Consider the following 18,371-nt stretch of genomic DNA (forward strand, 5'->3'; position numbering starts at 1 on the left):
AACTGGCAGACTGAGGATCTCAGTCAGATCCTCTCTGACTGAGAGGATCTTTGTACTTTCCACTCAAAAGGTACTTCTACGGTTGGACCCCTCCTTTGTCCCCAAGGTGAACTCCTGATTCCATAGGGCCCAGAAGATAATACTGCCAGACTTCTGCCCAGGGCCATCCTATGCCCTGGAGAAGAAGTGGCACACCTTGGACGTGAGGAGGCCTGTCCGGAGATACATCAAGAGAACATTCTCACATCAAATAACAGAATCCCTCTTTGTGTCATGCCAACCATCTTCGATGGGTACCAGGGTCACATCACTGACCGCTGGATAAGGGCATGCATCGCCAAGACCTACAAGCTTCAGGCTGTCTCAGTACCCAGATGAGTGACAGCCCATTCAACAAGAACCACAGCTACAACGGCTGCGTGTGCAACGCAGGCCTCTATTGAGGACATCTGCAGGGCAGCGACATGGTCCTCCCCGTCTCCCTTTGTAAGGCACTACAAATTGGACACCTTCGCTTTGGCTGAAGCGTCTTTTGGTAGGAGGGTGCTCCAACAGCTGCTCCAACAGATCCAGGGACTTGGGATCAGACTGCTACACGCCCTTAGGACAGCTAGACACCCTTAGGACCAGACTGCTACATGCCCTTAGGACGGCTTTGGTATGTCCCAAGCTTGGATTCTCCAATCGGCATACTGGAGAAGGGCCATTGGTCTTACCTGACACACCCTTTCTCAGGATGCCAATGGAGAATCCAACCCCACCCTGGTGATCGTCTGGTCCAGAGTCCAGGAGGGGCCAGAGCCAACATCACGAAGAAGTCCAACAGATGGCTACGCCTTCATCAAAACTGAGGTCTCGGCAGTTGACAGAGAGGTATGGCAAAAGATTGAGGACTCAGTCTGTGGGCAGAAATGCGTGTGTCAACCCACGCTTGGATTCTCCATCGGCATCCCGAGAAAGGGCATATCAGGTAAAACCAACGCCCCTTTTAAAACAGCAGCAAAAACCCTTAGATGATAAAAAGGGACCGTTGCACTGAGATCAGAGGGGAAAAACTAAAACTGGATGAAAATGTGGCAAGGAAAAGGGAGAAAGGAAAGAAAGAAGAGAGATGTCCTGGGTGTTGCAAAAAGGTAAAACTCACCAGGCAAACACCTTCTCCCAGCTAGTTTTGAAACACACCCAGATTTTCAGCACCATGGTCTGGTCTATTGTCACTTATGCCTCCTACTGATCTTTCTTGCAGAAACTGAAGTGGTTTATGCCTTTTCCAGCAATTTGCAACTTGCCAAAATATTTAAGACTGAAACTTTGACAATTGATTTTCTCTTGAAACCAGTCCCTTCATATAGGGAATACATTGCTCACATGGAATAATTATTAGTGGACCTGTTAAGTCTTGGAAGCTGTTATCTTCTGTCTTTCATCCCCGTTCTTGTCAGATAGTGGGTGTGTCTCTTTGGCACAGATTTGCTTCCTTGTACGTCAGTCCCAACTACAACAACTCTTCTTATGGTCTTAAAGAGTACAGTTCTGTTTCTTTTGTCCTTCAGAAAACCAGCAACCTGCCTTCTCTTCTGCAGTGTCTTTTTCTTTTCTCTTTAAGGCTCAGAATTTCTTTTGTTTTCAGTATTCTGATTTTTTCTGTGTTCAAATTATTCACCTTTTGTGTGTCTGGCTGGTAAATTCGTTAGGATTTTGCTGTTATTTTTCTTATGCAAAGTTGCTTCCTCTTTTGTGGTTCATGTTTCTTCTTTGCTGGAGCAGGAAAAATTCATTCTGTTTCATTAGTTGGAAGTTACTGTTCCCTTGGATGTTTTCTGTAAGTGCCACCAAACCCTTTTACTTGCTGCAAGTAGATGCCAGATTGTTTTCTAGTGGGAATACAAATATGACAGCCAGTATAAGCCATCACTGCAGAATTAATTTTTAATTTTATTAATCTTCATTTCTTCATTTCAGTAGGAAAGCTTTTTCTTTTTAAATGTTCTGATGTTAGCCAAGAGCACGCTGTCTACTTCAGAAGAAGATTTCTAGGGACCTGAATTCTCCTATCAAACTTTTCTTAGCAGTCCATTTTTGTTCCTCAATTACAGAGTTGAGTAGAACAGTTTTGCTAGACAACTGTTCTTTAGTTTTGAATATAGCACTTTCTAATTTATATACTGTTTATATATATGCTGTTATTTTAAAAGACTCAAGGCAGTTTTCAATATTTCAAAACAAATGCATTCAAAATTGGCAAATTACAAAAAGTGGGAGAATACTGGAATCTACAGATGAGCTGGATCAAGGAATAATAGGAAAGCCAATACAGTTCTGTGTGAATAAAGAGATGTTTGTTCCTTCTATAAGCAAATAGGCTGTTCCATTCTGAATCAGTTGTGATTTTAATGGGTAATATTACAAATAAATCCTATAACAATAGTAAGTTATGGTCCTAAAACAGGCCATCCATGTGATTGATCAATTTTTATTTTTTTGTGGCAGTCATTAAGAGAGCTTAAAGTTCGCTGGTTTTTTTGCTGAAAGACAGCCGTAAACGTTGGTTTCCAGCAAAAATGTGAATTGTAATTACATGATTGCAGGGTACTGTAAATGGCTGTAAATGCGGCCTCATTGCCAAGTGTCATGTGGTCATGTGACTGGAGGGGCACCCGCCAGAATTTCAGAACTGTAGGTATGTTTTAGAGAGTCCATTGTAACTTTGAGTGGTTACTAAGCGAATGTCCATAAGTCACGAATTATATTACCATAACCCAGAAGGGTCTATGACAATTCACCATAGCCAACTCACCTCAGCCAACTTGCCATGGCCAACTCGCTGCAGGACAACTTGTCACAGCCATTTCGCCACAGGACAGCTTGCTGTGGGGCAAGATTTACACTACTACCAAAGAAATGGTGGAATAGAATCACTAAAGAAAGGGTGCAAAAGGAGGGACAGAATGAAATGTAAATGGCAAAAATTAAAATAATTTTTATTTATTTTAAATAATTAAATAGAATTGTTAAATTGTCTTGTGGCGAGTTGGCCATGGCGACTTATCCCGCTGCGACAGCAAGTTGGCTGTGGCAATTTGTCCCATTCCCAGCCCAGTGAGAGTGTAACTCACATGTATTTTCTTTTACCTGTTGAACATGAGTGGCTTTTAGTCTTTCTATAATTTGAATGAGAAAAGATCCTGTAGCAGGTTAATATCCTGAAGATTGTATACCAATTGCAAATGTCTAAAATGCTTTTCATGTGGCCTTTATGTGTGCAGAGCCACTGCAGATTGGAATGGCCTGTAAGAGCTATAAATCATTCAAATAAAATATGGGAAACAGTTATATGTTTGATAACTCTCATGATATTGGACGGAGATTTTTAAAAATGTCAAATATATTTGCTAAAATGCAAGGTAGCATGTAAATAGTTCCCCACAATACAAAGATAGTATTTCCCTAGATAATTCTCATTCATTGTTATTTATTTTCTCTCACATCGAATGCTTATGTTATTATACTTGCTCATTTTAATTATTATTATGACTATTGTTTAATCTGGAAAAAAAATAAAAAATTTAACAAAAGTAAACTTTTAACAAAAAAGGCTGTAATATTGGTACTACTGAATAAATAAAACTGCTACATGAAGTCTGTAATTAAATGCCGCAAGTTGAATTTTCAAGAAACCCTGTAATACCCTTGCAATTATTTTTTAAAATTGAATGTTTTTACTACATATGTTACTATGCCATCGTTGTGTCCTTTGCAGGTTGAGAAAAGTACAGATCATAACATTAAAAAACAACAAACCAGCTCCTTGGTCCCTTCAAATGTGCTTCAGATTTGGGAATTCTTAGAACAGATTCATCGGGTTGAAGGATAGGAGAAGGATTCTATAGTTCGAGTGAAAAGAAGCCCGCTTATACTGCTGTCTATAAGTCTTAGATTTAAGCATTTTTTTAGAAAGGCGTTAAATCCGGTTAGAAGTATAGTTCAGAATATGTACGCCAAACAAAATTTATTAAATGTCAATCCGATGTTAGTTCTAATATTAAGGCTTTTAAAATTCTGATACCTTATAATAATTACTAATAATGCTAATTACTAATAATTCAAAAGCGGATTACAGTAATTGAAGCAAAAATGCTTTTCTATATTTAAAATACCTCAGGAGCTTTAGATTAAGCCATTGCTTTCAAGTATTACTGGCATTTGTATTTAACTCAGAGCTGAAATGAGGTTTCTTTGGTGCTCTCTGACCTTGGTGTTTTCTTCCAGGCACTTCTTTACCCAAACTAGGTAACATCATCAGGGCCATCATCAGCACTGATTTTATTACCTAGTTTGAATAATGGAGTATTGGCAAGAAAACAACCAGGCTCCGAGAACGACAAGGAATCCTCACCTATATTTAAATTCTCGTGTTCAGATTTTCTTAGAATGGACATAGATTGCAGTTTTCAGATACAATCCATTTTGTTAAAAATAGCATTTTTAAAGGTGTTTTAGACCTAATGTTTAGAAAAAAAACACTTTTGTTTCTATGCGTTTTGCAGAACAATAAATAATAGCCCTTTGCTGGTTTAGACTGAAGTTTCATGTCAGTATGCAGTGTTCATATTTCTCCTCAACAGATGATTGCAATAAAAACATTGCATAGACTGTTACCATTTTTCTGTGGAAAGACTTGCATGTAGTTTAATGTAAGCAGTTTGACAGTGGCTGAATTAAGATATTTTTTTTTTGTCTCTTGTCATCATAGATGATTAAATCTAAATGTCTGCTTGCCTTGACTTGAGATCACCGTACCTTCAGATAACATGCTTTGTGACTGAAGGTCGAAATATTTAGAATTCTAATAAGCTGGGTGAATTGCTTGAAACAGGCGGCAAAATCTCAAGGCTGTCTTTTGCATCTGCTGTGAAAAGGACCATTGGGAATGGTTGAGCTTGATGATCATAGAATTACTGGATGGTGATTCTAAAACCCTCAAAGGGAAGTTGCTATGGCGATCTAGTTCCAAACTGTGAAATGATTCACCTTTGAAAGGCTTCAGGGTCTGAGAAGCCGAACACATCATTGTTTAGGTGGTCATTGGTTAGGAAATTGCTGGTGGCTGTGTAATCAGCACTCCTGTGGTAGTTAACGATCTAAAAAAGTTTATTCCGAATGATGTGGGACAACAGAAATATGCATGAGATGACTTCTCAGTCTTAGTTTGTTAGTACTGCACTTGTAAAAATAGTCACTAAATGGAAAAGAGAACAAGTTCTTCAGTGGGAAGCGTTTTTAAAAACAAAATGTTGCCCTGTGATTGATGTGACATTATATATAGCTGATAAATAGCTTTCTAGTTTCCATTTAGTATAAAATTTGATTTTCTTTTGAAATGGTTTGGTGTATAAATTATTCATTATTCATAATCATAAAGTTTTTAAAAGATCCCTAAATGCGATTTTATTTAGGGGCAGTTAAGATTGTGCAAGCATATTTGAGTGGTTTCTGTTATTAGAGGTTATTGAACTTTCAGTTAAATATTTTAAATTATATTTAGCTTATGTGAATCGCTTGGACATATTATACATGGACTGCTCCTTTAAAATACAGGCAAAAGCTGCTGGGAATTTTAATTCAGCAACATTACTGGCCCATAGAGTTTTCAACCTAACTATTGCTGTTTCAGTGATATTATGAAAAAGAAGTTCAGATACCATGATCTGAGGGTTTGGAGGCAAAATTTCAGTGTCTAGGTTAATCACATAACTAAATTTAATGCTTTATTTATGGCGAAGTATCTAAGCAATTTGAAAATGCCTATACACTTAAGATAAGATAAGTAGATGAAGTTTGTGATATATACAGTAAATAAGTGAATATAAGTAAGGGTTAAGTAAATTAACCCATTTCCAGTTCATTAGAAATATCTATTCTACTGTTCAGTAAATTTGTCAATGATGTTCAGTATTATTACCATATTGTTTATATATATATGTACGTATGTATGTATGTATGTATGTATGTATGGTATTCGGCTTTGTTCGGGTATTTTCCCACGTCATTATAGTTGTGCTTTTAAAGTTGTAGCAACGTTTCGGCAGAATCTCATCTGCCATCATCAGGCTTCTGTATTGTGTTCGTCTGTGAGTCAGACTTTTACAGTTGTTTCAGTTTTAAATTTGGGGCTAGCCTACTGCTGTGCCAGAATGGTTTTTTCTTCATCCTGATTGGTTAGGAGTCTTGGTCTGTGTTTATTGGTCTTGGAGTTTGCTGTGTTCTGCTTGATTGGTGTTTCTAGTATCTTCTGTCTGTTTTGTGGCTTTTTGTGTATGTGTGTGTGTGTGTGTTGATTGGCTGGCAACATTGTGTTCCTGTATTGGAGGCTTTTAGTGCAGCTTGGCTCTGAGTAAATGGACGGCTATCATTTGTTAGGGAAAATACCCGAACAAAGCCGAATTACCATACATGTAAGTACCTGCGAAAACTTAAGAAAACACACACACACACACACACACACACACACACACACACAAAATGTTGCAGAATCCAGTCTGGGTCAATCACTGGAACCAGTGTTTTAGTCTTTTGAGCTTTTGGACTCGAACTGGAGCCTACCCTCAAGGAGCTTCTTTCTCACTATGTGAGAGAAGTTCCCTGAGGATGGCTTCCAGTACGAGTCTGAAAGCTCAAAGGACTAAATCTCTGGTCCCGGTGATTGACCCAGATTGGAGCCATGACCTACCGTGTTTCTCACATAATAAGGCCGGGCCTTATTTTTTTTTGAGCCCCGAAAAAATGGCTAGGCCGTCTTTTCGGGGGTAACTTAATTTTCCCCCTTTCATCCTCATCTAGAGCGCCCCGCGGGCACCCTCGCCACCAGCCGCTCCTAACAGGCGATCATGGCGAAGCGCAGAGAGCTCCCTACTCCCACCAAACACCTTTGCTGCAGACCCAAGACCTTTGGCACCTGCCGCTGTTGCTTTCCCTTCTGCCCATTCCGCTGCTGTTTGGAGTGCCGTTGGAGCTGCCGCCGCCGTTTGGAGTGCTGTTGGAGCTGCTGCCGCCGTTTGGAGCTACCTCTGCCGTTTGGAACTGCCTCTGCCGTTTGAAGCCGCCGCCGCCGTTTGAAGCTGCCGCTTCCGCGTTTGGAGCACTGCCGCTGTTTGGAGTACCACCGCCACTCCAAACACGGAAGCGGCAGCTCCAAACGTGACGGTGGCACTCCAAACGGCGGCGGCGGCTCCAAACGGCAGAGGCAGCTCCAAACGGCAGAGGCAGCTCCAAACGGCGGCAGCAGCTCCAACGGCACTCTAAACGGCGGCGGCGGCTCCAAACGGCAGAGGCAGCTCCAAACGGTGGCAGCAGCTCCAATGGCACTCCAAACGGCGGTGGCAGCTCCAACGGCACTCCAAATGGCAAGTCCCCCCACCCTTCCCCCTATTTTGCATGTTTTAAACTAGGCCTAAATTTGGGGGAGGGGCTTAATTTGATTTTATGCCTAGAAAACATGCTGGGTCTTCCTATTGGTGGAGGCCGTATTGTTGGAGAGACACGGTATATACCTTCTGAGCTTTTGATAACAAAGCATGTTCAGAGTTCTCAGATAAGCAGCACATTTCTGTTTTGGTTGGCATGTTTTTAATTTTGAATAAATATATATATAAATTTCTTTACCATTTTCAGAATTATAACGGATTGACACATTAACGGGAGTTAATGACAGTCTCCCTATTAAAAATGTAAAGATGCCATTGACTTGAGCTTAGTTCCTGATGTAGTTTTCTTAGGATCTCCCATATTTTACATTAGTGACTCTTAGATGAATTGTTATATTCTAGTCATGCGTCTTATATCCCATTTTAGCTGAACAGTGAATCAAGACAATACAAGCAGTCCTCATTTAAAAGCTCCCACAATTCGGACCGACGTTTGGTTAAGTGAAATGGTTGCTAAGTTCTTTTATTTTTACTTCACCTTTTCCTTAGCTGAACAGACTTGTAACGATTGTAAATATGAGAATTGGTTTAACGTTAGTTTTTTTCATTACTGTGAACAGTCATGAAATGAGATTTACCTGTAATTGAAATCTGAAGAACTTATGTGGTTCCGGCTGAAGTAGTTGAGGTTTACCAGGCCAGTTACTTCCTGTAGAAATAGAGCTCTTGGACATGCTTTCCAACAGAGACATGCTGTCCAACAGAGAGGCCAACTTTCCTGACTCTTGGCCACATTCTTAAAAAGTATGTGACGATTAAGACAGTTATTATAGAACCTGAGTTCATCTTAGTCTTCAAAGGGACAGAATAAATACTTCATTAATCCTGTACTTGATGTAGATGGGAAACAGAAAATAGATTCTTGCTAATCTTAATATGGATTACTAGATTTCTTTTGTCAATTATCAGTACTGAATTTCCATGTATTGAAATAGTAAAATCACCTTTCTGTCCTAATTTTTATGGACTGATTGTTAGCTATTGGACAGGTCTATTAGAAATCCAGTTCATGCTGTATTATGTGTGCAAAAATCTGTATATAAAACATTTACATAAAAATGTTGCAGTACAATTTTTCATTATCTGCTTTTATACCTAAGAGTATAAAAATGTTTAATGAAAAAAAAATCTTAGGCTAAAGAGACTGATAAACCAAAGAAAATAATGTTTTTCAAAGTCATTTAGTACTTCCATTTAAACTATATTTATACATAATATTAAAAAAGAAACTAGTTAACTTTAAAATATGTAAGTTCTTGCCATTTAGGGTTCTCTGAAGCTGATCATCAAGAAGGTTGCAAATCATTGACTGTTTCTATTTTCAGAATTCCACATCCCTGAGTAATTTACTTTAATTTCACCCAATCTAACCTATACTTCACACCATCACCATTCAGCTCTAATAGCTATGTTCTGTGCATAAGAAAAGCATATAAATGTCCACAATTACACTGCAAATGATTACAACCAGTTAATGTTTTATGAAGCACTATGGAATTGAAGTTACAAAGTATTTGAAAAATGCTTTATTTCAAAGATGTTAGTCAATCACTTTCATTTTTCACTTTAGGTTGTTGACTAATCTAGCTACAAAAACTGCTGTTATAATACTTCTAACTTCTGTCTGCAGATTACACAATTTAATCTTAAATTCTTTGATACATTTTGGAATGCCATTTTCCATACACATCTATTGTCACAAAATGAAAAACTGACATTTTAATGTCAGTGTTAATCACCGTACTATAAAATTCACAGCACTCCTTGAACGTAGTATTTATTCTTTATTGATAAGTTTCACATATAGGGTTTTATATGTGCTTAGTGTGATGAACTCCTGGATCATGGAGAGCAAGTTCATTCCCTTGAACTAAGGTGGCTGAACAGGAGATACATAACTAGCCAGAGAGATATAGAGAACTCAGATGTAATAGTTTCATCCCTTCCCAGGAATGCAACTCTCATATTGTCAAAAAGAACCAGGATCTTAGAAGACACAATTCGAGGGTAAAAGAGATGTTTGTGTATGAGGGTGATGAACTCATAAGCTGTCACACTAAGGACAGTCTGGAAGTAGAAGACTTTGGCTCCAGATGATTGAATTGTTAGGCAGATGGGTTTGTAATAGGCAATTAGATTTCCTAGTGATAGCAGTGTTTCAATATCTAAGGTGCTGCCACAAAGAAGAAGTCAACCTATTTTCTAAAGTACCTGAAGACAAGCAATGGATGGAAACTAATCAAGGAGAGAACCAACCTTGACCTGTGGAGAAATTTCCTGACAGAACAATTAATCAGAGGAACAACTTGCCTCCAGAAATTGTGGGTATTCCAACACTGGAGATTTAAAAGAAGAGATTGGACAGTGATTTGTCTGAAATGGTATAGGGTTCTGCTTGAGCAGGGGATTGGACTAGAAGACCTCCAAGGTCCCTTTCAACTTATTCTGTTATATAGGGAAATATAGTTAATCATTAAAGACAAATTGCTAGGAAGCAGACTGAAAGTCCAATACTGCCAAAGGTAGCTTTCTTAAGAAATGCTACCTGCTGTACACGCTGAGCTAGCTAGATGGATAATGTTCAATTTTTCAATATCAGGTTCAACAAATCTAAGAAGGCTTAGATTTGTTAAACACTGGGGAACTTTAGTAGATAAGCCAAACTTATACAAGGGACAGGCTCTACTTGCAACCTAGTTCTTAGCATATAATATCAAAAAGATGACAAGCAGCTTTTAAACTGCACCCTTGGGAAATTAGATATGATGAAAGGTTTTTTGTAGTATTAAGGGGCTTCAATTTCCTTTACATAGATTGGATACATTGATGTCAAGGCAATGACTTGAAAGCTAGAGTTTTAAAGTCCCTAGATGATTATGAACATGAATTTGGAGAAACTCCAGGAAACAGTGGAGGACACAGAACAATGGCGTGGTATGGTCCATATGGTCGCAAAGAGTCAGACACGGTTTAGCAATTGAACAGCAAACAAAGATGATTATGCTTCAGGGTCACTTTTTAAGATTAACTCTATAGTGGTCTCTCCCTGTAAGGTAGTCTCTCCCTGTATGGGAGAGGCCACTATAGAGTTAATCTTAAAAAGTGACCCTGATCTATTATGAGATGTTTGGCTTGTGGACACAATAGGAGACATCAATCCACAACATGCTTATATTTTCCAAACATGCAAGCAGGAAACTTCCAATAGGGTCCAACACAGACCTGTTTCCTACCACACAGGTAACTTTTCTAAATGAAGGGGACCATTAAGGATGAGTAGAAGGGACTTGTTTAGAAAAAACAGAAAGATTTGGAATAACAATAATTGAGGTTAGATTAGCATGTAACCCCCCCAGTTTGTACCTTATCTTTGTAGTACCAGCTTTGCGAACTGCATATATTTGGGCTTTTTTAGAATTCATTTCCTCTCTGATACTGATATAAGGTGTTCCAAATTTATGGAACAAACCAACAAACAGTTTTAATATTTTGTCATTTATAGAAGTACATTATTTTTTATAGAAATGAGGAGTTTTTCTAATAGTCATGCAATTTCAAATATTTTGTATTCCTTCCTACTTTCAGTTAAATTCTGGACTGTGGTGATGTTTCATCTCTAGCTAACCCTAATATAGTTTGCTGTTGCTGTGAGAAATTTAGATTTTTCAACTGATTACTTTGCTATTTGAGAGAAGAATTATGATGCTGTATTGATGAAGAATTAAACCCCAGATTTCTGTATCGCAAGTGAAAATTGGTCCATCAGATTTACTTCCGGGTAAACACATCAATTTACAGAATCAAATTATTTGGATTCAAAGGTTCCATGCAGAATATCCAATTCCAAGATTCAGAATGGAATACATTATATAATGGATGATCTTTTTCTAACCTGCTCCTTTAGGTCTTTGAATAGTGCATCCACCATCACTGTATCAGTTCACCCACCTTGCTGCTGGTCATCCTCTTCTTCTCTTTCCTCGAACCATTTCCAGCATCAGAGTCTTCTCTAGAATGTGTAATGTGTCCAAAGTATGATAATTTGGGGCTGATGATTTGTGCCTTACTTAAGAAAAGAAATAAAGCCCCCTACAACTCCCAGATGTATTTCTTTAATTTATAGGGCTGCCCAACTCACAGAACCAAATCTGCCAATTAACATCTTACTAAAAGCAACAGATAAAAGAAATATAAAAAAAATTATAAAGCACATCATGTCCAAGGCTACACAATCCAACTTCTTAAAAAAGTTTATTAACTATTGGCCTGTTGAGAGGAAAAAGGAAGATGAAAGGAAGCATCTTTCAAATGTCTGCAGATAGTTTTATTCTAATCAAGACTAGATATCTATTTTGCATGGATCACATCCATCTAGAGAGATCCTTCTTTCCCAACACTTTTTAATTTGTCCTTATATTTAATGGATGTATTGATGCATGAATTTCTTAATACTTATTTCTGTTATCTAGTTGGTATGTTTTTCTGCTGTGTTCTTTAAACTTTTAAGTATCTGTCTCATGTTTTCTTATTTAGAAATACATTATGAATACATTGTACATACTTTCTTTGATGGTAATTTATAGTCTGTATAAGAGTTGATTGTCTAGGTCAGTGGTCGCCAACCAGTGGGCCATGAGAAAATTTTGGTGGGCCGCAGAGAAATCTCACCACCAGAGCACCCCCCCAAAGCAATTAATCCAGGCTGCGCAGAAACACAAGGCTGTGCCGCCCACATGGCCCAAAGGAATGCTCCCCGCCCACTCACTCCTTACCTGGTAAACTTGCCTGCTAAATTTCTATTTTTCCTTTTTCTGACCATCATCTGTTCTGCTGTGCCGGGAGATTTAGATTAGCTAGGAAGCAGGAAATGGTTGGATTTCTTGCTTTCTAGCTAGTCTTTAGATCTTCAGCTCAGCACAGCTGAACTTCCCTTAGGACTGAAGGTTTGCTTGCAAGCAAATTCAGTGCAGACTCACGGCAAGCAAATTTGAGAGACTGAGCTAGCCGATGGAAGATAGATAGATCACTGAATGATTCTGTGAGCAACTCAATCTGCCTGCTTTGGCTGATTTTGGGTAAAAGTTGCTCTTTTTTATAAAAAATTAAATATTTATATAAATATTTATAATATTTACATACCAGCCATGCCCAGCCAGTCACATGACCACCAAGCCACACCCACAAATTAGGCCACACCCACAGAACCAGTTAGTGGTCCCTGGGATCTAAAATTATGAGTTTGGTGGTCCCTGAGGTCCAAAAGGTTGGCGACCCCTGGTCTAGGTCCTTTTTGAAATTTAGGATACATTGGGACACTCAGGATCAACTGTTAATTTTTTTTTAGGGAATGAGATTGCACATTATTTGGAGGGCTGAACCTTTTATCAAAGACTATCAGGAAAAGGATGGATAGCTTAGAACTGATGGTGGGGGGGTCCACAGGGGAGATGATAGAAAAATATGTTCTAGTTTTTCAGTATTGTTTTTATAGTCTCTTGATATTTATTGGTTAATCAATAAATTAACTGTTGATGAAGTACTTGGATTTTTAAATTCTGAGCCTCAGTGTGTTAGAAACAAAAGGGAGAGTCTGTTCATGGTAAAAACATGAACATAAAATCAGAAAATTAGAAAAGATGGAAAAATAAGCATGCCTAGCAAATTAAGAATATTCATATCTGTTTTATATATTTTAACATTTGCTTAGATACATAAATATAAAAAGTGAATTGCTGCAAACATTCTAGTTTTCTGCATTTCTTTCCTTCGGTAGGCAAGACGTAGGCAGCTTCATATTTAAGTCAAACTAGTTTCCTTTGCTGTATCATAAAACTTTCAGTCCAATCAGCAACTGCATTTAAATACTGCAAATTGTAGCAGCAAAACAATAATTCTGCTGATTAGCCCCTTTCCATTTCTTGTAAGTGAACTGTTTATGCTGTTGAGTACCTTTTGAAAAAAGAAAAAGCCAAAACAGCCTTGATTAGTCAAGGAGTAATTGGATGACTTGATTTTAGCAAGAGAATGAATTGGTTGATGATAGCCTGTAACTAAGTGTAGTGGTTCTGTTCAGAGGAATACATAACATAGAGTCATCAGATCTTGACAGGTATAACATAAGCATTGACAAAATCTCTCGATGTTTTGAAATAATTGTCATATGGACGGCATAAGAAATGGAAGCATATTGTAAAATAATACCAAGGCAGCTTGTAATTTAAAAGTAGCCCATAAAATATAGATGGAATTTATATCATGTTAAAATATGGAAAGAAGCAGGGTAGAAGAATATGTAAATAACATGTAGAAACTATGCTCCTTTTATTGTGTTATACGAAAAGGATATCCGGGCTGTTGTTGAAGTGAAACAGATGAGAGTGGTCTTCAAGACTTGTGAAATGGTGAGTCAAAAGTGAGTCCTTGAAAGAGCAAAAAAAAAAATACAGTCTAAAAGAAAATTTCATGCAGACTAATTGGAAACATTTTACAGCCAATTCATAGAACTTTGAATTAGGAGGGGTTGTTTTACATTAATAGTAATAGGTTCTTTGAGTGTAATAAGAAAAAAAAACCTGCCACATAATATCTGGCTTAATAATTGTCAATAAGAAAGAAAAAAGGTCTGGGTAGTGGACATGGCAGTATCTGGAGAAAGCATAAAAGAAGAGAAAGAACTGGAGAAAAACCACAAAATACAAAGATCTGCAAATAGAATAGAGTGCCTATGGCAAAAGAAAGCAAAAGTAATTAAAAGATTGAATAAACTGGCTATGGTGGTTCCATGGGTATTGGTACACTGGGTGCCATACTGGGTACTTAAAAATATGCACATTGGCAGAATTTCCATCTGTCCATTACAAAAGCCTGTGCTGCTTGGATCCGCACACATGCTGCGGTGATACATTACAACATCCCAGGTTCTTGGGAAGTACTCAATGCAAATGAAGGCCATACCAGCTAGAGAACTGGCAGCTGTGATTTCACATTTTTGTGTATACAATAATAAGGGTGGCTAGATAAATAAACTCATCAGTCATATTTGGGCACAAAGTGGAGACTCTACCTCTGTCATACAAAGGCACTGGAAAATGATCGTTTTTATGCAATTTAATATTTAAGCATAACATGTTCTGAAACTATCATGTGGTCTCTCTTCTGAAATCTTCATTATCCATCCCTTTAAGTTATATTTTGTTTTTAAAAACACATACAATTGTATTCATATTTAAGGGAGCACATATTTAAAAGAATTTTCAGTGATAGACTTATATGTGAGACATTTGTTATAAAAGTGAATAAAATGTAAATAGTAAGATAACAGCATTATAGTGCTGTGTTATTACATGATACTGGGAAGAGTATCATATCCAAATCTGTATGGTTGGAAAGCAGTGTGGGCAGCTGGATGTTGCAAATACAATTTTTATTTGATCAGTAACTGGAATTGTACTTCTGGGTGCATGGAAAGCTAAAATCATAGTGATTATTTTTTCAAGATGATGGTAGATTCATTTCTTCTTTTTATATGTGAATAGTAAAATTTTAGGTTTAAAATAAATCTTTGCCTTTTTTTCCCAGAGAGATCATAGTTTTTAATCCAGTCACTATTGTTAGTTTTTCTGGCACATTCTGATTGATCAGTTTGAAATATAATTTTAAATAACAGGTTAGTTAATACCAGTTTATAGCTAAGTGTTGAATGTATATTTGGATATTGTGTTTGCTTAAGTAGCTTTCACACTACCTGGAATAGGTTTAGTGAAGAGAAGGAATTGACACTAGAAATTTGCTCACAAAAAGAATTTGAAAGGCTTGGGAATGTTTATACCTGAAAAGAGAAAAAGTATGAGAAAGGGAAGAGGAATGAGGATATAATTAATCTCTTTAAGTATCTTAAAGCAAGAGTGTCAAACAGGTGGCCTAGAGTTGTCCTGTGTGGCCGTCACAAAGACGGCAAGGGACCAGTCCCCTCCATCCTGTTGGCCACGACCAGGGACATCCACCCTGGACACCCAAGGGCAAACAAAATCCTGAGACAGCCGTGATGGGATCGAGTTTTACACCCCTATCTTAAAGGATATCACATAAAAGAAGGTTTAGAGTTTTCCTTCATTTATTCAGAGTGATAGAGGATGTGAAATAATGGTTTGTGTTAGAAAAAAGCAGAATTTAATTGAATTTTAAAATATAAGCCTTTTCTAATCTAAGTGATAAATGATTATTAATTATAGTTATGTTTATAAAACTTATATCAGACAATTTGATTAAGAGGAGTCTATTCTGTGGTTAAAGTTTATGTCTAAAAGGCAAGATATGTAACTGATCTTCCTAAATTAAAATTAAATGAATATCAAAGAGCAACTCTGTTAATTTAATTAATTACAAGCATTAATTAATTTCCTGTAAATCAGTCAAATATGCCTTTCCTTACATAATTTTTTGCAACTCTTTATTTTTCTTTGAAATTCTTTTAAAGTTCTGACCTTACTTCCATTGGGGCTCCGCTAAAATTGAACTGTAAGGTAAAAGCACTTCCTCAATTTTGGCAAGATCCCAATAGCTCTTTGAATGATTAAAATGTTGAATGTAAATCCATACAAAGTTGGAATAGAACATGTGTCTAAAAAATTATCAAATATTTACAAAAAAAATTAGTCATAGGACAAATATGGTAAAGTGACAAGAATATACCTAAATACTTCCTTTTACTATTATAGTCAAGGGGTAATAAAAATACAACCTAGAGCTTGAGAAGGAAGGAAATGATTCCTGTAAAGTAGGAAGGTGGGGATTGCAAAACATCGTAATCATCATCATCTGATATTATTTTACCTGATGGATTTCTTTTCAGATATTTTGAAAATGCAGTTATTGCAAAATAAATGAGTCAGATTAACCAGTGTTGGTTGTAAGCATTAAAAGATCTTCATATTTTCTTTTTCGTTTTTTTAAAAATAAACACTTTAAAGGACCTGTGAAGGCATATGTGGCCATATGAGCTAAGCAATGTCAGGAAAAAATTATACCTCACAATGTTTTTAGGGGGGAAAAACACCAGATGACAAGCTGCTGTCTGAATTTTTCAGTCGTATAATTAGAAGGGAAAAGATTAGTTTTACCATGCATAGTTTTCAAAATGAAGACATGGTGATATTCCTCACACAACGAGAAAGGTGACACGAATTGGCCTGATGTGTGGCTGACATCTTTTCAGAAATGCTGGGAGGTTTTATTTTCATGCAGCCTAGGTGTTTCAGAGTACAGCATTAAATTTCACGATCCAAATTCAATTAGAAAAAAGAATTGGGTCACAAGATTTTTTTTAATCAGGAGGTTATTATAATTGGCAACACTAAAAATGTTGTAACCATGCTAAATTGTGTTTAAAGCATTGTGCCTGAAGTTAGTGGGTTGATTCTGCTATTACATGGTGTCAAAATTTTTTGTCATGAATTATTCATGAATAAGCCTGCAATTTAAATTATAGTTTGCTATTAATAAATGTTTAATTTTTGTTTTCATACGATTCTTTATTGATAACTCAAGAGTATCCCAGTTGAATTATGTTGCCACATTATGTCTTCAGAAGGGCATAAAGTCAGTACACATGCTTCAGTAATATCTGGTTGTTTTACCCTTATGTTTCCAGTTGGCAATTTGAAATTATGGCTTCAGCTGCACTTTAAATATGTGATAATAGCATGTGTTTCTAATAAGGGCCAGCACCATTTTGTTGAGATAGTGTGAATGGTTGTCATTCATATATGACAAATGCACCTTCATCTGCTTGTTTGATGGCCCCCTAAAAACCATACCCTCAAATCAGACCGATGAAATTAGCTGCTGTGTAAATTGTGTGTCTGAGTGGTTCATTATCTAATCACCGTCAGAACCATAGTGATAAAGTAGTTGGAAGCAGAGAAGAGGTCTGCCAGATGATTTCAGGCCCTTGTTCCCCCCCCCCTTTCTTTTCGTAAATTCTGTTTCCCTTGGAAACCCATTACTATACTAGAGAACTTCACCATTCTTTGACAGAACTTCCTGGCAGTTTCAATGTTTACTTTATTCTAAGCCACTGTGTTTATCAAATGATATATAAAGACAATTTTTCTCAACCAGCTCTAAGACATTATGAGATAATATTGACTCTTGACTCGAAAAAGGACCCTGGAAAATTTAAAATATCAATTGTGTTCTGCCTCATAGCCATAACTACTGGGTTTGCTGTGTCTAATTTTTACCCCCGTCCTGGGTTTGTTTTGTGCGTCTACAATGTTTGTGACATATTAGGTACTTTGAGCATTGTTGTTATTAGCTAAGAATATTGCCTAACCACCCACTTTTGCTTCCACAAAGGATCGTTTGATGATGATGATATCACGCATGTTGAAGGAAGCGTGGAGCCAGTTCGTGACATTGAAATAATACATGAAGAACTCAGACTAAAAGATGAGGAAATGATCATGCCCATTATAGACAAATTAGAAAAAGTGGCTGTACGAGGAGGTGACAAGAAATTAAAACCTGAATATGTAAGTAAGAAAATATTCCATTTCAAAGGTTTATATTTTGGAGTGTAAGATTGATATTTGTTAAAAAAAAAAAAAAAAGAGGATTGTCGTATTAATTGATTGTCAGATTATCACTGGGTTTTACTGCCCTGGAAAAAAGTCACTAGTTTCTTTTGAACTTAAACTATTCCACCAGTACGTTGCAGTAACATGTTCTTTTTAGTTGTATATATTTATGTAATTGTTATACAAATACTTATTTTTTGATAATATAATTCACAATGGTGAAGATTTATTATTTGTAATTTAATAGAGAATGTGTAACTTCTGCATGTGTGTATGTTCTTAAAATCTGTCAAACTAATTCAAATACTGG

General features: G+C 37.0%; 1 protein-coding gene across 7 annotated transcripts in view; it reads left to right on the top strand.

The window, feature by feature from the left end:
* The window catches only part of OLA1 (Obg like ATPase 1), a 95,503-nt gene that overhangs the window by 17,505 nt on the left and 59,627 nt on the right, over positions 1 to 18,371 (top strand). For all 7 annotated transcript variants that reach the window (XM_026677694.2, XM_087949700.1, XM_087949702.1 and 4 more), the window contains exon 5: positions 17,841 to 18,016. In XM_026677694.2, the coding sequence (XP_026533479.1) occupies positions 17,841 to 18,016 (176 nt within the window). The remainder of the gene's footprint in view (positions 1 to 17,840; positions 18,017 to 18,371) is intronic.

Source organism: Notechis scutatus, chromosome 1 (assembly GCF_049901735.1).
Source record: "Notechis scutatus isolate UNSWTSFEM ecotype Mainland chromosome 1, rNotScu1.2, whole genome shotgun sequence".
In the NCBI taxonomy this organism is placed as follows: domain Eukaryota; kingdom Metazoa; phylum Chordata; class Lepidosauria; order Squamata; family Elapidae; genus Notechis; species Notechis scutatus.